Source organism: Hevea brasiliensis, chromosome 11 (genome assembly GCF_030052815.1).
Source record: "Hevea brasiliensis isolate MT/VB/25A 57/8 chromosome 11, ASM3005281v1, whole genome shotgun sequence".
Lineage (NCBI taxonomy): Eukaryota > Viridiplantae > Streptophyta > Magnoliopsida > Malpighiales > Euphorbiaceae > Hevea > Hevea brasiliensis.
Genome location: NC_079503.1, coordinates 1 through 25909, shown reverse-complemented (window position 1 = coordinate 25909; position 25909 = coordinate 1). Strand labels below are relative to the sequence as shown.

The following is a 25909-nucleotide window of genomic DNA, read 5'->3' as shown; positions in this document are numbered from 1 at the left end:
AGTATTAATTTGAGCAAATTTAAAAATGCATAGATTAACTCATAAATAATAACAAAATATAGGGATGATTTTGTAATATAACATAATACAAGAGGGTTTGGTTAGGGTTAGCAGGAGGGGTGGGTCGGATTGATCCGGAACTTTCCACTCTGCTCCATTTTAGCCCAAGCCCGTGCGTGTCCATTATAAGGACAAGCGCGACCCACTGTTGTAAACTTTCGTTTCTTTTCCTCCAGTTTTTGCCAAGAGGTGTTCTGAATCCCCATAATATATCCCGCGTTGATTCATATAACGGCTTAAGACCCAATCGAATTGATTGATATATAGACTTGTATATATTCCGCTTCTCTATTTGTCTCTCTCTCTCTCTATATATATATAAATAAACTTGACAGTAAACGGGTGCCTCCATGGACGAATCGTCGAGCGAAGCCCAGGGCCTGGCTGCAGGTGCTCCTCCTTCTCTGACAGTGGATACTCAATCACCATCCCAATCACAATCGCAATCGCAATCGCAATCGCAATCGCAGCATGAAAAAGGAGTAGGAGAAGGCGAGAATGAGGGAACCGCCAAAGAAGTGGAAGAATTGCTGGAGAAGGCACAGAAATTGATGGATAAGATCACATCTTCCCCTGATAACCCTAACCCTACTTTCCTCCACGGCCTTTCCTCTCTCCTCGAAGCTCAGGAGTCTCTGTGTGAACTCTTTCTCCTTCGTTATTTGATAATATCTTTACATGTTAGCATTTGATAGTATCACATTTCATATTTGTAGTTCAGATAAGTCTGTCTAGATTATGGGGTGTGGTCTGTAAAGCATTCCATTTAATTTCCGTTCATAACTTTTTATTGATTGCTGGTATTGTGCCATGCAGTCACTTCAATTCTGATACTTCACTCACTTTTTCTTGTCCGTCCTCTCCAAACACTTTTTTTTTTTAATGAATGAGTAAAGAAGTACACACCCTGTTTGGGTCATGCTTGTATGGTATGGTTTCTTTTCTTGTTTAGGAAGATTATGAGTGGGTTGGGATTTGTATTGCCTAATTTAAAAAATAAAATGTTTTATTTAAATAAATATCTTTAAACTGGGTATTTTAGTAATTTTTTATTTATTTTACCATACCATACAACCATTCCATCTTTTCAAACATGTTAATAATAAAAACTATATAATACAATACTTTAGGATACATGCCGCATTCAACCCAAGTATGGTGTAAAGGGTTTGGAGTGGGGTGCAAGGCAGATTCAAATGGGAAACTCTCACCTCTGCCTTTTGATATCCGATATATGTAGGAGTCCATTTTTTTTTTCTAATCTCTTGGCCTTTGTCCGAATTGCGTCTTGGATTTAAGTGAAATATTTAGAGTTGAGTAAGAAATGAGTCCATCCACTTAATTGTTGCCATGTTTAATTCTTTGAAACTTTTACAGCATGTATGCTTCAGTTTATAGACTGATTTGGAATACTTATTGTAATAATCATTAAGTTTGTTGGTGCACGGAGATTTTTCATGTATTCAATACCTGTAGGTTGCTGTGTTTTTAACTTTTAGGATAAGGTGTTTCTATAGAGTGCTGGAAATTCTCCATTAGGTTTTATCACATGATTTTGATTCCTGTGGCTCAACTCAAAAAGTGTTAATCCTAAACTAGCTGGACTGGCTGCACAAATCCTTCTCTCCCATTCAGATGGGACAATAGTATTGCATTGTCCCTCATTTTACCATCTAGCCAATGTTAATCTGTATGATATTCAAGTGCAACAAAGGTGATGCTGATTTTGAGTCCCGTGGCTTTTAGCTGATCTAAGCATGAACTGCAAACTAACTGGGCCCATTTTTGTCCATCCAATAATATTTACAGCCTAAATCTTTTTTAGATGTTGTGATTCTAAATCACCCTTTTTTTTGGATAAGTTTTGAACTCATAAATGTGTGAATATATAAATATGTTATGTACAGGTACATGGAAAAGAGTGGCCATTCATCTTTTAATAATAATCGTGCTTCTCACAGTATTGGACGGCTTGGGAACTTAGTGCGGGTAATTAAACTTGGTGTTCTATTTTTGAGTTTGAGCTTTATTTCTAAATTATTGCTTAATTGTGTTTCTGCTTTGCCTATCATTGTTCTGATCATCTATTTTGGCAGTGTTCATACTAAAGATTTTTCCTCACTTCTTTTTCAGGATAATGATGAATTTTTTGAATTGATATCTTCAAAGTTTCTTTCTGAAACTAGATTTTCAACCTCTATTCAGGCAGCTGCTTCAAGGCTTCTCATGAGCTGTTCACTAACTTGGATTGTATGTTATCTCTTCATTTAATTTGACCTTTTAAGTTTATAGGTCATTTGTTAGCTTCATGATTTGTAAACTGGTTACAGTATCCACATGTTTTTGAAGAACCTGTATTGGAAAACATTAAAAGCTGGGTGATGGATGAGACTGCTAGATTTTCTGGTGAGGATCGCTACTGGAAGCATGATATGGGAGAAAAGGAGGCCACAGATTCTGAAATGTTGAAGACCTATTCAACTGGACTTCTTGCTGTATGCTTGGCTGGGTATGCTTTTACCGCTAAAATCAGTGGCTTATTTTTTTTAATCTCTTCAGGCATTTTTATACTTAGTTTGTTGATATTGGACCTAATTTTCTTCATCCTGCTGACTCAGTGGTGGTCAAATAGTCGAGGATGTGTTAACATCTGGATTGTCTGGAAAGCTTATGCACTTTCTTCGCATTCGTGTCCTTGGGGAGACGAGTACAAACCATAAAGATGCTACTTATTTAACTGAAAGCAAGAATGTGTCTTCTGCTTCATGTGTCAGAGGCAGAGAAGAAGGTAGGGGTAGGGTGCGGCAGGTTCTGGAGGCAACTCATGTGGATAATTCGAAGGTAACAGATGAGAGGGCTTTGGATGATCCAGTCAGTGTAGAGCCACTTGATAGGTTACCTGATGGGTTTGATATGATTGATGCTGATAGTGGGGACAAATTACAAGATCGAGACCTGCGAGATGGAAAAATAAAATTTGGAGATTTTGATGAGAGTGGAAGAGATGACTCATCAAGACGCAGGCCTTCACGTGGATGGCCAAGGCCTAGAGGGAAGGGAAGAGGTAATGAGTCTTGTTTTGAGAATGAACAGGTTTTGACATCTCTGGGATCTGGTAGCCGATCAGGACAGGGACGAAGTTCTAGAGAGAGGAATTTGATGAAAAATTTAGATTTGAGAAGAGGACAAGATGCGAGAAAGTGTCCAGGAAATATCAATCCTGATGGTTTAGCTGTGGAAAGAGAGAATACTGATGATTGCTTTCAGGAATGCATAATTGGAACCAAAGACATTTCTGATCTGGTAAAGAAAGCAGTTAAAGCTGCTGAAGCTGAAGCTAGAGCTGCGAATGCACTTACTGAAGCCATCAAAGCAGCTGGTGATGCTGCTGCTGAAGTTGTCAAGAGTGCAGCCTTAGAGGTGCTCAACATTATTTTTCTCTATCTTTTATTCTTGTTGAGTTTTTAGAAAGAAAGAAGAAAAGGGAAAGGGACAGAATTGGAATGAACCTCAAAGGATTACATTTTCATTTACTTGTACTTGGCATGATACGTAAGGGTCCATATTTATAATGGAAGATACAAGATATATGGCATTCCTTAAATCATTCCTTAATGCAAGCGCTAACTAAGCTGATTAATCACATGATTTTCTTATAATCATATCTCATAAATTAAAGTAAAATCTCATCAATTCCAAGAATTCTTATTATAATAGGTGAACTTTATATTATGTGAAGTTGTGCAACTTCTTAATTATATTCAACTTTATATACCCAGGAATTTAAATCTTCCAACAACGAAGAAGCTGCAGTTTTAGCTGCTTCCAGAGCTGCATCTACTGTTATTGATGCTGCTAATGCAATTGAAGTTTCGCGGTTGGTTGCTTCATGTTAATGTTTTGTCCCTTTTTTTATTGTGTATTATTTAATTAGTGCAATTGCTGATGTTCATTGTGGACTACTGACAGGAACAGTAGCATCAATGATGACTCAGTGGCTCTTGGTGGTACAGAAACAGAAGCACTCAAGGATGCTGAAGAATATTATATCCCTGATTCTGAATCACTTGCACAAATTAGGGAAAAATACTGCATCCAGTGCCTTGAGATATTAGGAGAATATGTAGAAGTTCTTGGGCCTGTCCTGCTTGAAAAGGGAGTAGACGTGTGTCTTGCACTATTGCAGCGCAGTTGTAAACACAAGGAAGCATCAAAGGGAGCAACACTCTTGCCTGATGTGATGAAGCTCATCTGTGCTTTGGCTGCTCATCGGAAATTTGCCGCTTTATTTGTGGATCGAAGTGGCATGCAGAAATTGCTTGCTGTTTCTAGGGTAGAACAAACATTCTTTGGTCTGTCTTCGTGCTTATTTACCATTGGTTCTCTTCAGGTAATTACGTGCTTTATTTTTATTGTATTTATTTTGGAAGATTGCTTGTCTTTTTAAGGTAATGAATTTCATCTTTTATATATCTATCACTTTTTAATATTGTTGCAGGGGATAATGGAACGTGTATGTGCACTTCCTTCAGATGTTGTCAACCAAGTGGTTGAGTTAGCTATTCAACTTATTGATTGCCCTCAGGATCAAGCCCGAAAAAATGCAGCCTTATTTTTTGGTGCTGCATTTGTCTTCAGAGCTATTATTGATGCTTTTGATGGTCATGATGGTTTACAGAAGTTACTGGGCCTTTTAAATGATGCTGCCTCAGTAAGATCTGGTGTTAATTCAGGTGCATTAAACCTGTCTAATTCAGCAGCTCTTCGTAATGAGCGCTCAGCAACAGATGTATTGACATCATCGGAGAAGCAGATAGCTTATCACACTTGTGTTGCTTTACGACAGTATTTCAGAGCACATCTTCTTTTGCTTTTGGATTCCATTCGTCCCAATAAAAACAACAGAAGTGCAGCTCGAAATGTTCCAAGTGTAAGGGCTGCATACAAGCCTCTTGACATTAGTAATGAGGCTATGGATGCAGTCTTTCTGCAGCTACAGAAGGATAGAAAGCTGGGTTCTGCATTTGTGAAGACTCGTTTTCCTGCAGTTGACAAGTTCTTAGCCTTTAATGGGCACATTACCTTGTTAGAATTGTGTCAGGTTAGGTTATTCATTTCCACATTAATTTCTTGTTTCCATTGCCTGCATGCATTTCTGTAGTTATATCTAATTTGCAGATGTTTGTAGGCCCCACCTGTTGAGCGGTATTTGCATGACCTGCTTCAGTATGCATTGGGTGTTCTGCACATTGTTACATTGGTAAATGACAGCCGCAAAATGATTGTAAATGGCACATTAAGCAATAATCGTGTTGGCATAGCTGTAATTTTGGATGCAGCAAATATTTCTGGTAATTATGTGGACCCCGAGGTAAACACTTCTTCTGTAGTATTTTCCCTTATCATTACCATCCCATTGTCATCATGATCACTATTAGAATATTTTCTATCAATTTGTAAGAAAAATTTTAGGCTGATATCTTACTATTTTTGGCTCTTATACTAAGTAATGTCATATACATAATTTTTTTTTTCCTGTATATTTGCAGATCATACAGCCTGCATTAAATGTGTTAATCAATCTTGTTTGTCCACCCCCTTCAATTAGTAACAAACCCCCTGTTCTTGCACAAGGCCAGCAGACTGTTTCTGGTCAACTTGCAAATGCTGCTGGTTTGGAAACTAGAGATAGAAATACAGAACGTAGCCAGAGTGAACCAAGGGAGCGGAATGGAGAGTCTAGTGTTGGTGATCGAGGCATTGCAGCAGTTTCTGCTGCTCGATCCATCAGTAGCACTTCACAAACTCCTGTACCTACTGCAACTTCAGGATTGGTTGGAGATCGAAGAATATTTTTAGGTACTGGAGCAGGTTGTGTTGGCCTTGCTGCACAAATGGAACAGGGATATCGTCAAGCAAGGGAGGCTGTTCGTGCCAACAATGGTATAAAGGTTCTTCTCCACCTTCTACAACCACGCATATATTCACCTCCTGCTGCACTTGATTGCATTCGTGCTCTTGCATGCCGAGTGCTGCTTGGTCTAGCCAGAGATGATACAATTGCTCACATATTGACTAAACTTCAGGTAAGACTGAGTTGCTTGTATTTGCAAAATATTTGCATGTGTGTGTGTGTGTGTGTATCACTTTTTCCCTGTTTTATTTTTTTTTTCCCAGTGACATGTTGGTTATTTTTTAAATTCCTTTTGTTTTAATATAGGTAGAATTGTTCAAGCCTAGGATAACCTTATTGTGTTCCATTTGAAGAGTAGTTTTACTTTTGTGTTGTTTTTCTTCTATGTAGTTTGTGCCATTGGTTTTTTAAACAAGAAAAATATTATGTGAAATTGTAGGACTAGGACATCTCAAACAATTTGTTATTTGCAGTACTAAGTTCATTTTGGTATTTTAGGTTGGAAAAAAGTTGTCTGAGCTAATTCGAGATTCAGGTAGCCAAACATCTGGAATTGACCAAGGTAGGTGGCAAGAACTTGCGCAGGTGGCGATTGAACTAATTGCGGTATTTGTCTTTAACTCCTACCATGCTTAGACAATATCTGTATCAGTTCCTTTGCATCAATTGTTTTGTGTGTATGTTTCACTTATGCATATGCCTTTTTTATTATAACCTTTGGTCTCTACACTCTAGAAGGGGTGGTGGCATGGAAAGTGTCAATGATTGGGGTTAGACCTTTAGATCTATGTGCTCATGGGGTTAATTAATTCACTTAATGTAGCACGTGGTTGATGCCACTCCAGGAGCAACCGTTCATGGCCATACCACCTTTTCTTGCTTAACTGCTGGTTAAAAATGAAGTGGTAATTCTTCTTTGAGATTTGAAAATAGTAGGTACTATTTGGAGTGTGAGTTACCTAATTTGATCAAGTCCTAATTAGCTCATTTGATATTTGCATGAAGATCTATTTTTTTTGCCCTCAAATTTATATTTTGCTATTTGTGTTCTGGATTACACAACTCAATGGTTTTAATGTTTGCAATACTAGTGTGCCTTGTGTCACGGGCTGGGTCTCCATTTGGACCATCCCAAAAGGCTAGCCTATTGAGATGAGGTAACCAACTAGTTATAGACCAGAGACCACCCCTATCTCCCATTAATGTGGGATTTGTGTAACATTCTCCCCCTCTTGTTTGTGCATGCCTCATTGCACCAGCTCCGTACTCATGAAGGCGAAGGACCCACCACGTTCTAGATCTACATCGATCTTGGTGTCTCTCATGAGAGCTCACATGAGTGAAGAGTAGAGTTGGCTCTGATACCACTTGTTACGGGTTAGGTCTCCATCCCAAAAGGCTAACCCATTAGGAGGTAACCAACCCATTTATAAATCTAAGACCTCCCCAATCTCCACCAATGTGAGGCTTCTGTAATGCTTAGCTCCAGTGGTAAAAGTTCCAGAACGATAAATTTGGTGACCCTAATAATGTTCTTTGTTTCTTATCCAATTGATATAAAGTAACTTGAGATGTTATGTGACACACACACACACACACACACACACACACACACACACACACACACATGCATATAACATGTCTTTTGATATTGTACTTGTGTAGTCTGCTACATATTCACATTTGATTCAATGCATGGCATTGTGTGGTATGTGCTGCTGTTAGTTTTTTTATAAGCAGTGAAGAAGTTAGATATTTATATTTATAAATTCTGGATGTGATCTTGTGAGGATTTGTCTGAGAACAGTGTCTGTACCGTCAACTGTATGTTTACCTGCTTTGTTTCGGTTGCATAGAATATGTAGACTTGCTAACCAAGATATATGCTGGTCTAATATTGTGAACTGGAAAAAAAAAAGACTTTTGCTCCTTGAGGATATTTTTTATTATTTTTTCTTTACAACTGGAGATGTTTGAGACATTTATGTTCAACCATTTACTCGTTGCAGATTGTAACAAATTCAGGGCGTGCCAGTACGTTGGCCGCTACTGATGCTGCTACCCCTACACTGAGGCGCATAGAAAGAGCAGCAATTGCCGCTGCAACGCCTATCTCTTATCATTCTAGGTACTTTAGTAAATGCTTGAAGTACTGTACTCATATGATTCAATAATAGCTCTTCCTGACCCTGGTTTATTTGTATTAACTATTATATTTGCATTCATGGGAAATCCTCAGGGAACTTCTGCTCCTTATACATGAACACCTTCAGGCTTCTGGTTTGGCTGCAACTGCTGCCACACTGCTGAAAGAGGCTCAATTGACACCTTTGCCTTCACTGGCAGCTGCATCTTCCCTCATGCACCAAGCCTCTACACAAGAAACTCCTGCAGTACAGCTTCATTGGCCTTCTGGTCGAACACCTCGTGGATTTCTTTGCAACAAATCAAAAGCAAGTTTCCATGCTGATGATCCCAGCTTGAGGTGTGACTCAGCTTTGTCTTCAAAGAAGAAACCACTTGTTTTCTCCCCAACTTTTGGTTTACAGTCAAGAAATCATTCTGTGTCCCATGATTCCAGTCAATCATCATCCAAGAAGGCCTTAAACGGTCTCAAACAGTCTACTACTCCTGGAAATTTATTAGAAGCACCATCAGAATCCTTGCCAAAAAGTAATCCTGATACGGAGTCTTTATGCAAAACTCCAATCGTACTACCAATGAAACGGAAATTATCGGATCTGAAAGATATTGGATTGGCCTCATCTGGGAAGCGAGTCAACACTAGTGAGCATGGACTTCGGTCTCCTGTTTGTTTGACTCCCAATGTTGTGCGTAAGAGCAGTTTGTTTGGAGATGCTGTTGGGTTTTCTACTCCTAGTTCTAATTTGAGGGATTTACATGGTCGATCAACACCAAGCAGTTTGGTAGATTATGCAGATGACAACCAATATACTAACCCTACCCAGCTTGGGCTTTCAAATGATCACCAACCAAACAACTCAGAGCGATTAACTCTTGACTCTCTTGTTGTTCAGTACCTCAAGCACCAGCATCGCCAGTGCCCAGCTCCTATAACAACTCTTCCCCCACTCTCTCTCTTGCACCCACATGTTTGTCCTGAACCAAAAAGGAGCCTTGACGCTCCATCAAATGTAACTGCTAGGCTTGGTACACGTGAGTTCAGAAGTATATATGGTGGTGTTCATGGAAATCGCAGGGATCGCCAATTTGTATACAGCAGATTCAGGCTGTTGAGAACTTGCAGGGATGATGCTGATGCTCTTTTGACATGCATAACTTTTCTTGGTGATTCATCTCATATTGCAGTTGGCAGTCATACTGGAGAGCTTAAGATTTTTGACTCTAAAAGCAACAGTGTGCTCGAGAGCTGCACAAGCCACCAGTCTCCTTTAACACTCATTCAGTCATATCTTTCTGGTGAAACACAACTTCTGCTCTCTTCAAGTCCCCAAGATGTGCGCTTGTGGGATGCCTCTTCAATCTCAGGTGGGCCTATGCATTCACTTGAAGGGTGCAAGGCTGCAAGGTTCAGTAATTCTGGGAGTATTTTTGCCACCTTAACAACTGAGCCAGCTCAACGAGAAATTCTCCTTTATGATGTCCAAACCTGTCATGTGGAGTCAGCCATGTCGGATTCAATTTTGAGTTCTACAGGTCGGGGGCATGTATATTCCCTTGTACACTTTAGCCCTTCAGATACAATGTTGCTTTGGAATGGGGTCTTGTGGGATAGGCGGCAGTCTGCTCCTGTTCATCGCTTTGATCAGTTTACGGATTATGGGGGCGGGGGCTTTCATCCTGCTGGGAATGAGGTATGCAAAATCATGTTACTATTATTTGAGATTCATACTAATATTTGTCACTGGATGATGCCTTCAGAATGAAAGTGTTCTTCCTAATTCTTTGATAAATCTTCTTCATTCACAATTTGAAGATTATATAAGGTAACTGTAGGCAGAAATTTGAATCGAAATTAAACTATTGATACACTACTTCTGATAAGAAATTTCTAAATCAGGATTGTTAGATGGCCTATTGGATTTTTTTTTTTTTGTTTTTTGTACTGATCTTGTGCAGGACATAATTATGATAAAGACAATTTTGGAAGAATCTAGTGCATTAATATTTTGATGTAAAATGTGCTCTATATTTTTTTGCTGATAGAAAGATTGCCATAGAGCAAGTGATGGCCTTGTAGTTGTGGCTTGTGTGTGTAATTGACGTAGTGTGAAGCTCTAAGAAAGCACACTCCACGCACAGTGAAATTTGAGAGAAAACAATCTGCTGAGAATTATATTGTTCAAAAACTAAACTGAAATACATAGAATTAAGGCCTATTTATGGTGATTTTAATCTCCAAATCCTAATGGGGAAATAGATATACTATTTAGGAATTTTAGATAAATTAAAATTGTAATGACCCAACCTGTGAGCCATTGGGACCTAGGGATCGGGTCAGCTTAAAGTTGCCGGAATACACTTTAATCTTTTCATCCATACTTACATATTCATAACATATAATTGGCTTAGAATTTGAACCTTTACATACATAGAAAATCACTAAAGTATAATTAGTTCAAACATACATACTCACTTCACTTTTACTTAAGAAAAACATTAGTCAAATCTTGAGTACTAACATAGTAACTATCCATTTACAATTTAGAAGTTCATCTAATCATACCACATACATATAAATACCCTACACCTACTCCTGTTGCTTAAGCTTCAAAGGATTCTTCTACTTCGGCATTTCTACATTTGGGTTTAGGGAAAATGGGTGAGCTTATACGAACTCATTGAGTAAACTAATCAACATACTTTAAATTTATCGTTCATTTCATGCATGTGCAATGCAACATTCAAATGGGTTTTCACATCATAAACAATTCACGTAGGATGGGCTTGTTACCAGTGACTCCCTTAGTCCAAAATATCCGGCTCATATAGAGATTTCTCAAGACTTTAACTTAAAACATGATGTGTCATGCACCAGGGGGCATTGTACCTATCTCCCATTAGATTTTTTGGATCCTTAACATTCATAACATAGTAATAACCATTTGGAGAGTTGGTAGATCATCCATAATCCATTATGCACCAATAATAATTATGCAATTAAGCAACATATTTGTATTCTAGATGCATGCACTCTAAATAAATATGACATGATACATGAGTATGATAATAAATTAAATTTAAAAAGTTTATATTTATTAAGATTATAATTACTCACCGCTTATAGCCTATCAACCACCTAACTTGAACGGTAGTCATCTTAGGATCCTTAACTTTCTAAGTCCCTCGAACCTGATCGTATAAAATTGGATGCTAGAAGGTTATATAAGGTTTTAAACCTCTATATACATATTAAACATTTTATTCTAGGTCCTTAGGAAACATGAAATCATGTTTTGGAACCTTAGAAAATAAGAGAGAAAAAGTCAGGTAGAACCTATTTCGGCTGCGAAAGTTCTGGATTTCGGCTGCGAAAGTCCTGGATTTCGGCTGCGAAAGTCTCAGGCTTTGGATGGCCTTTTAGTCCAGTGCTGACTGTGAGTGCCGAAGTGTTGGACTTCGGCTGTCGAACTTGAAAATTTTTCAGATTTTCTGTGAACTTGCATGATTTGGCTGCTGAAACTATGGTTTTCGGCAGTTAAACCTGGAAATTTCTAGAATTTTCAGAATTCTCAAGTCGAAAACCTATAGATTCAAATTTTCGAAAAGCTACCAACTCATTCCAAAGTTCCAATATACGAACCAAACACATACTTGAAATCATACTTAATTTTCACATACATTAACTAAAAACTCAAATACTAGGTTTTTCTCAAATCCAATATAATACATATAAGGATTCCCTCAAATCTATTTAGAGGAAGTAGCCATTTAAGGCCCTTAACACTTAAACTTGACTAAACTAACAATAAAAACATGCAATTTCAACATAAATCACAAAACCCTAATCCTAACATGCATAAACTTTTCAAAACTCATCTTAAAAACTTTACATAAAATTGATGATGTAGAAATCTAATTCCTTGAAATAATGTTATCTCTTTTTTTGAAGTTTGAAGGTGAGAGAACCAAAGACCCGAAGTTTGAATCTACTTTCCCAAACTTCTAAATAGAAGAATTGACCTCTAGATTTTGAAAAATCTAAGGAAATTTCTTCAAAGAGCTCCTTAACAGTAAAATGGACTTTCGGCAGCTGAAGTTCCTTCTGCCCAAAACACACTTAAAACTTTTCTTTAGTCAAAACCATTAAAACTTTTTCATTTTTAAATGCATTTTGAACACACACACACATACACACACACACGCTGCGGCGTGCTCGCACCTGCCTTGCAGCGCGCACGCACGCAAAGCGCAGCGCACGCCTGCATAAGCGCACACACACGCACATACACGCGCGCGCACACACACACACAGAGAATTTTCTATCCCCATTCTCTTATCCGCAGAACCTTCGAATTCGCTAGAATATTTTATTTACGACAAAAATTTTGAAATAAAATAGGAAAAACTAAATCTTAATTGAAAAAGGAAAAAAAAATCCTAAATAGAATAAAAAACTAAGTCCTAGATAAAATAGGAAAAATAAATAAGTTCCAATTGGAATATTAAAGCGTGCGCGCACACACACACAGAGAATTTTCTATCCCCCCCCACACACACACACACACACACACACACACACACACACACACACACACACACACACACACACAGAATTTTCTATCCCCATTCTCTTATCCGCAGAACCTTCGAATTCGCTAGAATATTCTATTTACGACAAAAATTTCGAAATAAAATAGGAAAAACTAAATCTTAATTGAAAAAGGAAAAAAAAATCCTAAATAGAATAAAAAACTAAGTCCTAGATAAAATAGGAAAAATAAATAAGTTCCAATTGGAATATTAAAGCGTGCGCGCGCACACACACAGAGAATTTTCTATCCCCACACACACACACACACACACACACACACACACACACACACACACACACACACAGAATTTTCTATCCCCATTCTCTTATCCGCAGAACCTTCGAATTCACTAGAATATTCTATTTATGACAAAAATTTCGAAATAAAATAAGAAAAACTAAATCTTAATTGAAAAAGGAAAAAAAAATCCTAAATAGAATAAAAAACTAAGTCCTAGATAAAATAGGAAAAGTAAATAAGTTCCAATTGGAATATTAAAGCATACGAAATTCAAGACTCCAGCTGAATCTCGCCCATGTCAGCCACTTAAATGCCCTGGGCGTGTTGCTGTCCGGATTAAACGCCTGGGCCGCATTCATTACTAGACCTTGCACCGCATCAGTAATCTTTTCTTAGCCTTAAATAGTCTTAGTCTTAAAATGACTACAATAAAATCCTGCAATTGTCCTGTGTACTGTTTGCTCTTCCAAGTATCTAGAAGCTTTTTTTTTTTTCCTCCAAACTTTTGCTTGTCATTTTTTGGTTAAAAGTTCTCTTTATTTAACAGGTGATTATAAACTCTGAGGTTTGGGATCTCCGGAAATTTAGGCTTCTACGAAGTGTACCTTCATTGGACCAAACAGCAATAACATTTAATGCATGCGGTGATGTAATTTATGCAATCTTGAGGAGAAATCTTGACGATGTAATGTCAGCAGTTCACACCCGTCGAGTAAAGCACCCCCTCTTTGCTGCTTTCCGCACTGTAGATGCAATCAATTACTCAGAAATTGCCACCATACCAGTAGATCGTTGTGTCCTTAATTTTGCAATGGAGGCAACTGATTCCTTTGTTGGGTTGATTACAATGGATGACCAGGAAGAGATGTATTCTTCTGCTAGGATCTATGAGATTGGTCGGCGAAGGCCAACTGATGATGACTCTGATCCTGATGATGCTGAAACTGAGGAAGATGAGGATGATGATGATGAAGATGATAGTGATTTGGATCCCATTCTGGGTCCAGACCTGGAAGGGGATGGCGATAGTGAGGCTGATGATATAAGCAATGAGGATGATGATGATAGTGTGAGTGAACTTGATGAGGATGACGGGGACTTCATAATGGATGATGTAGATTTTGATGGGGGAGCTGGGATACTGGAGATTGTGGCCGAGAGTGATGAGGATGATGATGACAGTCAAGTGGTTGAATCTTACAGCAGTGGTGAGGAGAATGGCTTTGTGGCTAATGTTTTTAACTATTAATTGTTCATTTTCTAAATCTTCGTATTGGCACTAATAGGAGTCCAAATGATGTAATTATTTTATTTTTTTCCCCTCTTAATGCAATTATAATTAATTTAGCCTTTTTTGGTTTGGAGGGAGAGATCCATTAAAGTTGAAAGTTTTTCAGATAAAAATATCAGTCCTCCTTTTGTCCATCATTTTGCCAAATATCGCAACGATATGAAGAGTGCAGGTCCAAGTTCTATGACGAATGAGCGGGTGATACTGGACAAAAAGATGGGTGTGGTGATGGCTGAGTCGGAATTGAGGCGGGATCAGGATTTGACGGATTAGACCGATTAAATTTGTGAATCATGAATCAATTGGTGGTTCAATTTGATTTGATTTAGTTTATTGCTCCTCAGTTACGTGAACATAGATTTTGTCCTAAATTATAGATTTTTTAAAATAATAATTTATTTTATTAGTTTACTAATAAGCTAATATGATTTATTAGTTTCAAGAAGAATATTTTAATAAAAGGAGTTAATTTTTAATAGAATAGTAAGAGGTTAAATAAAATTTCTGTTTTAATGGAATGGAGGAAATAGGTTTTTTATGTTAAATAAATTGAGGGCGAATTATAATTTTATCCTTAAGTTTTGTCATCTTAATAAATTGATCCTATATTTTCAAAACTCATTAAATCGTTTCTAAATTTTAATTTCATTCTTTACTCACTTAACTGTTAATATTTAGAGAAATGACTAAAATACCCTTATAAAGGCTAGTAATTATGGAGATATTCTAATTTATTTTTTTAAAATGTATAAATAAAGGTGTTAATAATAGTAAAATTGAATAGCTATTTATTTGAAATTTAACTGAATATATTAAAATATACTTTAAAATTGATAAAGAAAAATTGAATAGCTATTTATTTGAAATTTAACTAAATCTATTAAAATATACTTTAAAATTGATAAAGAACTTAATATTTTTGAATAGAGAAAAAAGGAAAAGTATAAAAAAAGATACATGTGGTTTTGCATTTTGGCATATAAAAGATTGTGGTTTTATTTTTATCAAATTAGTACCGTGTGGTATACTCCATTAACGCTACCCGTTAACTTAGTGCTGACATAGCTTTAATAAGCCCCACCAAACTCTATGTAACCAATCAAAATTAAGTTAATTTTAAACTTAAATATAATTCCATCAATTATATTTAAAAAGCAAAATAAAGAGAATAAAAATAATATGCCTACCATCTATTGGAATCAGAAAAAAAAAAGAAAAAGTTACTCCCAGTTCTCCCAAATAATAGAATGCATGAAGAAAAACCCTAAATCCTAAATCCCTTTACCCGAATCTACCATAGAATCTCCCAAATTAATTACTTTTGGAATTCAAAGCAAGTTTATAATTCAGTATCTCTGAAGGGAAGAGTTAGTTCTCATTGAAGAAATTATCGATAGATAGAACCCTCTATTGTTATTCAAGTATTTCTTAAGGTGTAAGGTAAGTCCTCAATAAAATAATGATGAGTCTCTTTTATCTCAATATTTTAAATGCATTTTTTGTTATAGATACTGTTATTGGGTGGGCACCTTTGATGGGTGGGTTATGGGTTATCGAAATGGGTGGGCATGTGGGTTGATTGTAATGCATGGGTGACCCTCCATATGAGAATGCTATTGAGCAGTATTGAATTTGGTTTTGCGTCGCTATAGAATGGTGTGTTCATCACTTTTGTGTGTATGTTTCAATCATGTTGTGATTTATCAATGAATATGAATATGAATCAATATTTTGAATAAAATAGAGCATTTATATTTGGTTTGAAATAAAGAGAGGATGGAATGCACAGTTAAGTAATTCCCCCACATTTGGTTGATGATTCACAGTTTGCATGTTTATTATGGTTAACACATAACCATTTTGACCGAACATTTATATTAATTAATTTTGTAGGAGGATGTCTATTTATGTGAATTTGAACTTACATCATGGGGGTAAATGGGTGTTTAAACCCATGATGGTTTATGAAGGGGGACAAATAGAGTATAAGGATTATGTTGATGTAGATTTTTTATCATATTTTGAATTGCAGTCTTATGCAAAGGAATTGCATTATGACTACTGTAGGATATGGTTTAGGATACCTAGTCTATCTGGGGATGAAGCCTTTGAAGAGATAGAGAATGATTCCCAAGTAAATAACATTTATTTTGTTGAGAATGCTAAACCAGTGGCTATGGAGGATAAGTTTGGAAATGTTGTACCAATTATTGATGAGCATGTTTCTGATGTTGAGAAGGATAATGATGAGCATATTGCTGCTATTGAAAGGGATAGTGAGGTAACTGATGTTAATAGGGATAAGGACTCTGCTGCTAATGAGAGGGATAGTCAGGTAGCTGATGTTAATAGGGATAAGGACTCTGCTGCAAATGAGAGGGACAGTGAGGTAGTTTATGTTGATAGGGACAGGGACTCTATTGCTAATGAGAGGGATAGTGAGGTAGCTGATGATAAGGGGCACAAAGAATCTTTTAATGTTGACATGGATAGTGATTCAGCTGATAGTGATTACAATATTAATTCATATGCTGATGAAGATGGATAAAGTGAATTCTGTACTGGAAGTTCAGATATTAGTGAGATGTATATTGATTTAGAAGGTAGTGATGATGATATTTTTAGCGGAGCCAATGATAAAGGTTCTAAAGGTAGAGAAAAAGATGACAACAATCATGAATATACACAAGCAGGGGAAAATACAAGGGATTACAAGGAGTTCTGTGAAAAGATAGAGGATCTAAATGAGGATGATTATGAGGAGTTCTGTGAAAAGATAGAGGATCTAAATGAGGATGATTATGAGGAGTTCTGTGAAAAGGCAGCTAATGAAGATGAACTTCATTCTTTGCATAGTGCATCTGAAGATGATGTGTCATACCCTGAATTTAATGAGAGTTCTAGTTTTGCAAGCCCCCAATTATGTATGGGTATGAAATTTTCAAGTCACATAATCTTTAGAAGGGCATTAAAAGAATGGGCTATAAGAAATGGTTTTGGTTTCAAGTTGTTGAAAAATACTTCAACAAGGATAACAGCTATATGCCATCATTTGTGTGGTTTTAAGGTACATGCCAGTAAGTTAAGAGATAGTACAACATTTCAAATCAAAACTTTCAACCCTAAACACAGTTGTCCTAGGGATTTCCATAATAACCTTGTGGATAGCACATATATATCACAAAAATTTATTGAAGATCTAAGGGATAACCCAACATGGGTGGTGAATGCAATGCAAAAGAAAATACAAAGGGATTTAGGGGTAGAAGTTTCTTTACAACGATGCTATAGAGCGAGAAGGAAAACCAAGAAAGTGATAGAAGGTGATGTAAAAGAGCAATACAGAAGGCTTCATGATTATGCTACCACCATTATGAAGTTTAACCCTGGAAGTTGTATGAAGATTAAAACTTTTCTGGCTGATTCCCCTATTATTCAAAATGAACAGAATGAAGAGATTTTAACTCCAATCCCTAAACAAATATGTGTGTTTGAGTACATGTATGTAAGGTTTGCTGCCCAAAAGCAGGGTTTCTTTGCCGGTGTCAGGCCATGGATTGGCTTAGATGGTTGTCACTTAAAGACTCCAATGGGTGGCCAATTGTTATGTGCAGTTGGAAGAGATGGGAATGAAAACATGTTCCCACTTGCTATAGGGTTGGTGGACATAGAGGAAAAGGCAAGTTGGTTATGGTTTATAAAGCTCTTGTTAGATGACTTTGGTAAACCTGAAGATTGTGGTTGGGTGTTTATGTAAAATAAATAGAAGGTAATTTAACTCCAACTATTTATATGTGCATCTATCATTTAATTGTTTTCTAAATTAAATTATGTTTTATTTAACTTGCATCATGTTCATAGGGTCTAATTGAAGCTTTTAAAGAAGTTGGTTTGGGTGTTGAGCATAGGCATTGCATGAAGCATCTGTATGATAATTACAAGGTGCATTTAAGGAGTATTGAGTACAAAAAAGAACTTTGGGCAGTTACTTCTGCAGGGTCAATGGCACAATTTGAGTATAGAGTTACTAAACTGAAAGAGTTTGATACAAATGCTTATGATTGGGTAATGAGATCTGAGCCAAAAACATGGGCAAGGGCATTTTTTTCAACACATGTTAAGTGTGAAGCATTGCAGAATAACATATGTGAATCATTCAATGCCTATATACTAAAGGCAAGGGACATTCCAATTCTTAGTATGTTTGAGTGGATAAGGAGAAGAATACTGAAGAGATTTCATGTCAAGTACACTGCCATGCTGAAATACAAGGGAGACATTTGCCCAAATGCACAAGACACTTTGGAAAAGCTAAAGTTTGAGAGCAGGAATTGCTTTTGCACTCTTGTAGGTGAGAGAAGATATGAAGTGGACTTCTATGACACCACTAATGTGGTTAATTTGATACATCAGTCATGCACATGTAGAATGTGGGAATTGTCAGGTATACCATGCAAGCATGCTGTGTCTGCTATTTATACAAATAGGGAGCAGCCTGAAAAGTATGTACACAAGTACTTTCATAAGGATACCTATTTTTCTATTTACAATTATGTCCTTCATCCACTACCTGGACAGTATGACTGGGAGAAAACAAATTTGCCTGATATACAGCCTGCCATGGTTAGGAAGCCAGCAGGCAAACCTAAGAAAAGAAGGATTAGGGCTATTGATGAACCTAGAAATCCTTTCAAATTGACAAGAGCTGGAGGCACAGTATATTGTGGCAATTGCAAGCAAAAAGGCCATAATGTTAGGGGATGTAAAGCTGCATTAACAAGAGATACACCTTGGCAGAGGAGACAAAGATTAAGCAGAGCCAAGAAAATGGTTAGTAATGTCATTTAATATATGGCTATTAATATTGTTTCCATATGAGTATTTACTTATAATTTTCCTAATATTTATATTGCTAAAATATAGGGTGAGCAAAATATCAATGAACGGCATAATGTGACACAAAGCACATCAACTACAGGACCACCCTCATCAAAGAATGGTAAAAAATATGGTTAGACAAATTTTCATTAATTATCATTTTAATTATATTGTTTAGTGATGATGTTTACTTATTTAGTTTATAATTTTATGATTAGCTAAGGAAAAAAGGTAGGCTTATGAAGGAATGCACAGCATCAGCTTCACAACCAACCATATCTACTATTGACAATGTATAACAGACATTTGTCCCATTTTAGTTACTTAAATTTATAACATCAAATACGTTTATTAATGTTTGTGATAAATGTGCAATTATTTCATTTAGAGTGAGGCAAGTTATACTAGGTGCAAGCAATCAAATTCTTAGCCAGTCAGAACACACAATAAGGTATTACAAGTTGTCATTTAATTTCTTAATACTTCATAGGATTTGGGCTGTTTGATAGATGATGGTATTTGGTTTTCAAATAATAGCAGCCTATGGGTCAATTTATACCACCAAAGCAACAACAAGCAACTTCAACCAAGGGACTAATAACAAAGCTCAAAACTTTGCAACCCACCAAATGTACTTCTTAAGAATTTCCTATTTCAGCTCCACCATCAAGTTACAAGAATTTCAAGAGAGCATCTAAACTTGCATCACATATCCCTGAAAAATGACTAAAATTTTATATGGATAGTGACAGTATATTATATCTTGGTGTTTATTTTACATTTTGTTCTATGTTGTATAAACACTAAATAGCTCTATATGGTTTATTTTGGATGAAGAAAACAATGCTAAATATAGGGTGGACATGGTGGCTGCTGAATTTTAAGATTTTTATTTTATAGATGGTTTTTGGTAGAATTCCATGTTGACAGCTTTTATTTTAGGCAAATTGGATGTAAGCAACCGGGTGTAAGCAGTTGATTAATGGATATTGCAGTTTGTTTATGTTTGCCAATAATGAGTTTGCTAATATAGACTGCACTTTAGTTATCTTTGTATTTATCCAGTTCATCAATGGTTATTGGAGTGTAGATGAGAATTTGTTGAATATGGTTGTAATTGTTAATCTACTATTCAGTTCATAAATAACCTCAAAGAAGAATTCTGCAGCAGCTTTATGTCCTAGTCTTTCAAATTTGTAGTCACATATTCATAATGCATTTTGCCTATTGTGCTTTGTATTTTATGCTTAAAACATTTAGGTGCATTTTTTGTAATGCCAATTTTAAGTAAATCTTGTATAAATCTCACTCCAACTTGAATTTCTGAAAGTTGTCAAATGCAATGATTCACAAATGAACTCAGTACAATATGGAGAATTGAACTACTGGTTGGATGCTGCTTGCAGTATGGCTTGCTGCAATAGTTATGTATTGGAAGATGAAGCCAACAATCTCAGCATAATATGTCAGCACATGCAACCAATTACACAATCTCAGTAAACGTATACCATATCAAATGGTTAATTCATTACATAATCATAGTACCAATTACATATACTAGTACTGAAAATAGGCAATTACAACTATTACAGATAAAAGGGTAAGCATTGAGCAAAACATGGCTTCACTTTGGCATTTACACAAACACCTTATGTGCATAAATATCAGTACTTGAACTCCTAACAAAACCATCAATGCCTCCCACAACCAATCAACCCCCAACCCATCACGGCAGATATAATAATCCACGATCATGTCCTATTTTGGTGCACTTCACATTACAGTAACTCTTCACCCAAAACAAGACGAATGCTAAACTGAAATCGATAAAAAAGGTCCTCACCATCGATGGAAACTTGTAGGAATTAATTTGCTTCTGTTGGGTAAGCAAAAGCATAGATTGATCATGTGCAATTTTACAATCATTCTCTAAATGACTAATTTTTTTTTATTATCCTTAATCTCTGCCAACAATTCAATCTCCCTAGCTTGACAGTCACTAATTTCATCCTCACAATCTGCAATCTTCTCATTCATTCGGGCAACAATTCCTTCGCACCTTCTATAAGGTATCTCATCTACCCATCGAAAGAAAGAACATTTCTTCCGATCCGTACCAAATCTTCCACAGCCACGAAATTTCCTCCCTTCATTTCCATCTGTGGTTGCAGTTCTAATGGGTGAAACTACCCCACAATGACATAGTTGAACTCTGGAGCTTGAAATTTCTCCTCGACTTTGCTCAGATTCTGAGTGAGATGTCATCCTTCAGCTCTCCTTTCACTATATTCACCAAGTTTTCAACTAAAATTAAGTATCGAAAGGGATACAGGAAAAATGGGTTAAAAGCCAAACGAAGAAGATCCAGATGGTTGGAACATATTATTTTTTTATTCTCATTATTTTACTTTGTATTTATTGATGTAATTATATTTAAGTTTAAAATTAACTTAATTTTGATTGGTTATATGGAGTTTGGTGGGGTTTATTAAAGCTACGTCAGCGCTAATTTAATGGATATTGATGTTTTGGACCATTAGCACTAATGGAGTATACTACACGATACTAATTTGACAAAAATAAAACCACGATCCTTTATGTGTCAAAATGTGTTTCCCAAAAACAAAAATCATTTCATTGAATGGATAGATCCTTCGGAAAGGCGTGTGCTTCCAAAACGAAATTATCAAGCTGTATATAGGACAATTTAAACTTCAAGAATTTGACAAGAGAGCAAATAAATTAGGAATAATCACAATAGTCAAGGACAAAATTACTGTTTTTCAATAGAAAAAATCCAGGATATTTCGGAGTTCAAATTACCTATACATAGGTTAACACAAACAATTATAAATTATTACGAAAATAAGTTTTTATAAGAATTTTTTTTAATTAAGGGTATTAAATAGCTATAATTAACAAAATTTGCACAGTTTAAGTTTTTTTTTAACCATTGAACCTTAGAAATATATTAGAAATTATTAATTTATAATAATAATAGTAATAAAGGAATCGATAATAAAAATATAATAAAATAAATATAAGCCAAACCTAGAGTCAGAATACTTCTCTTTTACATATTGTGAAAATTTTTTACTATATTTAATTCATTCTTTAATTATTAAATTTATAATTCTTATTCAACTTATCTTTACATTATTGAAAATTTAATTTTAAAATATTTTTTTACTTACTTTTAAAATTAAAATTTTTATTAAAATTTTTCCTAAGGTAAATATATGGTGAAACTATAAAAAAATGTTATTGAATCCAAATAAATAAAATACTTTCTATAGTACACTGGTTGAATTCCAATCAATTGAAAAATAATTTATTAAATAATTGTTAATTAAATTAGTTTTTATTATATTAAAGAACTTTATATACAGTTTAAATTCAAATAGGAATCAATCTAACCAATTAAATAAATAAATTTTTCTTTTTTTTACTTATATATATATATATAATATTTGGAGTACGTGTGATGTGCATCAAATTATATATGTGAAAAAATATGTAAAAAATCAATTTTTACACAATATTTTTATTTATATGGTCGATACTGTTTTCAATTTAATTATATAAAAATAAAAATAGTACTAAAGTAATTAAGTAATTGTATTTAATTATTTATATAATTAAAATTAGTATAAGAATAAATTAGTATTTTATGTAAATTAAGAATGTACTAAATGCGATTATATCAAATTATATAGGAAAATATAAAATTGTGAATGAGTATAAGGGAAAGTGAGATTTGTTAAGAAAATTTTATAAATAAAATATAATTTAATAATTTTATATTTTTTATGGGTGTGTAGATTTAGTCATATACTTTTTTATGCTTTATATTTTTTTATATAATTCTATAAAAAATATAATAAATATGAAAAAGTTAGACGTAAAAGATATCATTTACGTTATTTAGGAGTCGATGAGTCTACGTTATTCAAAAGTTGATGAGTAACAAATATCAATATTATTATAAATAAAATATAGATTATTGTACCATTGAGGTTTTTTTTTAAAAGATTTTTTAGCTTTTGTACATGATTATTCGTTCTCATCATCATCACCTATCATTTTATCAATGATTACTTATTTTCTTTTTTAGAAAACTATCTATTCGATAATATTTTTTAATTAACATTCACGTTTCTAAATAATTAAGTTCCTTATAGAATGCCATTAGACCTTCTCTTTGATTTTCTGATATTAGCGATACAGGGTAATAATTAAGCCGTCTACCCGTAAGAAAATATCTTCATTTTTGTGCCTCTAAACCCCTAAAAAAACTTAATACGATTAATTAAATAAATATTTTTTTAAAATATGATAATTAAAGTTTATTGAGAAGTGCATTTCTTTTTTAATAATTAATTTTTTTATAATGTGTGTTATATATTATTTATACTTGTTGTACATAATTTTTTTATATTATATTGTAATTTTAATTTAATTTTACTTTCAGCATGACTTTATATTTTATTATTCTGTTATTAGTTTAAATATAATTAATACAAATTCAAATTAAATTAATTAATTTATATTTTTAGTACTTATTATTTTGACATTGCATTTTAATAAACCAAAAAATTTTTTTCACTATATTAAAATAATTGTCTTTTCCTATTAATTATATAGTTTATATTAATTAAAATGATTTTTTTTCCAACTTACCTATGAAACGTAATGCAATTTGTATGGCTTTTAACACCATTGATAATGATATATTGTAAAAAAAAAGATATTATTTAATAAATTTTATTTGTTTTTTATATAAATATTATTCTTTTAATATTAAATTATTAAGCATTAAAAAGTTTTTCATCGATATATAATTTTATGATAACTTTTTAATTCATTTAAATTTTTAAAGTTAACCTTTAGTTAAAAATTTTAATTGATGTATAAGTTTATAAGAGTATACATTTAAATTACATGAAAATTTATATTTAAATTCGATTATGCTAAGTTTCGTATCACATGTAAAATTTACTGTTGGCCACGCTCTTAATTAATTGAAAGAGGGAAAATATCATGAATTTTATAAATACATTTAAAAAAAAATTTCTATCATGGTAATGGTTTCGTTGTTTATTGAAAATAAAATTTATGACAATAATTAGAGTTAAATGGAATTAGGGTATGTTAATAATAATTAGAATTCGTATAATTGAAAAACTTTATAATTAATTCAATTTTAACATGAATTATTATTATGAAAAAATTGAATTTTTATAAGTGTTAAGTAATCCTTTATTTATCAATATTAATACATATGTAAGGTGCCTTGTTTGCTAATTTAATATGTTGTATTTTATTTTATTAGTAAATATAATTTAAATTATTAATTATCATTAAATGATATTGATATGGAGAACACATGATATTAACATGATAATACGTTAACGCTATGTATTCACCATATAAACATCACATTAGCGTAGAAAATGCTAAATGATCTAATTATACATGTCTCAATTTTGTCTCATATAATTTTTTTAATTTAAATTTAAATTTAATTATTTAAATTTAAAATTTTAAAATTAAGATTTAAAATTTAGGATTTACAATTTAGAGTTTAGAATTTTAGAATTTAAAACTTAGAATTTAAAATTTAAGTTTTTAAGGCTTAAGTTTAAAATTTTAAAATTTAAGGTTTAAAATTTTAAAATTTAAAATATTTAAGTTTAGATATTAAAATTTAGGGTTTAAATTTTTAAAATTAATTTAAAGCACAGGTATTTTATATTTAAAAAATTTTTTTTTTTTTGAGTTGGAATTGGTGAGTAATTGTGTGTGTTACAACTGGCTTATAACCCCCGGTGCGCATAAAGAATTTCACAGCTGTTAAAATACCAAAATAGTTAAGGTACCAACCCCGTTGTCCGGCGAACAAGCAAATATTCCAGGCTGGAATTTAGAATCTACACCACTAAAGACTTCTTCTCCGTCTTTTATATCCTTGGAGATTCTGAGATTTATTTGTTTAAAAATCGATTCTTCCTTGCAGTCCTCTCCGGCTCTCCCTGTACTAACTTCGTCGTCTCTACAGGTAATCTTCCATAGTTTTCCTTGTTCTCAACTGAATCACATCACTCTGATTTTAGCTTTTGTTTCAACAACTTTTCAATCTGATTATTTAATTTTATATTTTTATATGAATTTTTTGAAAATTTCTCTTTATAATTCTGAATCTGTAGAAAAGAAAATTGCCCTTTCACCGCCTATATATATTTCATCCTTTATTCTTTTTTAATTTACTGAAGCTTCGAGTGATGGCTGTTACTGTTCGTCAAATGTCTCTGATTGTTGCGACTCTGGGGGCACTATCCTTCATTTTTGGGATAATCGCCGAAAATAAGAAGGTATTGATCTCCTAGGTTTAATTTCAATTGGGCCCTTTTCTATTTGTTTGCATTTTTTTCTTTTTATAATTTTGTTTGTTTTATAGCCTGCAGCTGGAACACCCATCACTGGTAAAGGTGTTGTTATTTGCAAGTATCCATCTGATCCTTCGGTTGTATTGGGATATCTCTCTTTCGCATTCCTCGTTGCATCTGCGGTGGCTGGGTTTCTGTCTCTATTCTATCCTTACAAAGGAAAATCTGTGCCGCAGTCTGCAATGTTTCGAAGTACCAGTTTCCTTGTATTCTTCAACATTGCCTTGTAAGTATAATTTTGTCATTTTGCAATTACTCTTTGATCTGTCTTTTATCCCCTTTTATCAAATATTAAATATTAAATGGTATTTATGTGTGTACACATCTCAGGTTTACAGCAGGA

At 34.2% G+C, this 25909-nt stretch overlaps 3 protein-coding genes across 4 annotated transcripts; all 3 read left to right on the top strand.

Annotated features, from left to right (window-relative positions):
• Nucleotides 1-213: 213 nt before the first annotated feature.
• On the top strand, nt 214-14298 carry LOC110648740 (DDB1- and CUL4-associated factor homolog 1). Of its 2 annotated transcripts, XM_021803076.2 has the most exons (14): nt 214-697; nt 1968-2049; nt 2194-2310; nt 2391-2569; nt 2679-3480; nt 3840-3937; nt 4030-4450; nt 4559-5161; nt 5249-5431; nt 5610-6146; nt 6473-6580; nt 7984-8102; nt 8214-9810; nt 13499-14298. In XM_021803076.2, exons 1-14 carry the CDS (start codon nt 411-413, stop codon nt 14198-14200), a joined length of 5835 nt encoding a protein of 1944 aa, XP_021658768.2. In that variant the 5' UTR covers nt 214-410; the 3' UTR covers nt 14201-14298. The 2 variants fall into 2 exon arrangements, with proteins under 2 accessions (XP_021658768.2, XP_021658769.2); XM_021803077.2 differs by lacking the exons at nt 214-697; nt 1968-2049 and having other exon boundaries at nt 2410-2569.
• Nucleotides 14299-16826: 2528 nt separating this feature from the next.
• LOC110648739 (uncharacterized) lies at nt 16827-19258 on the top strand. The gene is made up of 3 exons (XM_021803075.2): nt 16827-17987; nt 18104-19072; nt 19166-19258. Exons 1-3 carry the CDS (start codon nt 16827-16829, stop codon nt 19256-19258), a joined length of 2223 nt encoding a protein of 740 aa, XP_021658767.2.
• A 5707-nt stretch (nt 19259-24965) lies between these two features.
• On the top strand, nt 24966-25792 carry LOC110648737 (uncharacterized; the record flags this gene model as incomplete). Its single annotated transcript, XM_058129444.1, is given in 3 exon segments — nt 24966-25178; nt 25393-25491; nt 25578-25792. Coding segments are annotated over 2 exon segments (305 nt in total), but the record flags the coding sequence as incomplete, so codon positions are not given.
• Between the last annotated feature and the right edge of the window lie 117 nt (nt 25793-25909).

Excerpts from the sequence above, each read along its gene's own strand:
- LOC110648740 (XM_021803076.2), top strand. The coding sequence starts at position 411 with ATGGACGAATCGTCGAGCGAAGCCCAGGGCCTGGCTGCAGGTGCTCCT. Across the intron at positions 2,570-2,678 it reads CTTGCTGTATGCTTGGCTGG|TGGTGGTCAAATAGTCGAGG; the intron begins GTATGCTTTTAC and ends CTGCTGACTCAG. Across the intron at positions 6,581-7,983 it reads TGGCGATTGAACTAATTGCG|ATTGTAACAAATTCAGGGCG; the intron begins GTATTTGTCTTT and ends TACTCGTTGCAG.
- LOC110648739 (XM_021803075.2), top strand. The coding sequence starts at position 16,827 with ATGTATATTGATTTAGAAGGTAGTGATGATGATATTTTTAGCGGAGCC. Across the intron at positions 17,988-18,103 it reads AACCTGAAGATTGTGGTTGG|GGTCTAATTGAAGCTTTTAA; the intron begins GTGTTTATGTAA and ends TCATGTTCATAG. Across the intron at positions 19,073-19,165 it reads TAAGCAGAGCCAAGAAAATG|GGTGAGCAAAATATCAATGA; the intron begins GTTAGTAATGTC and ends GCTAAAATATAG.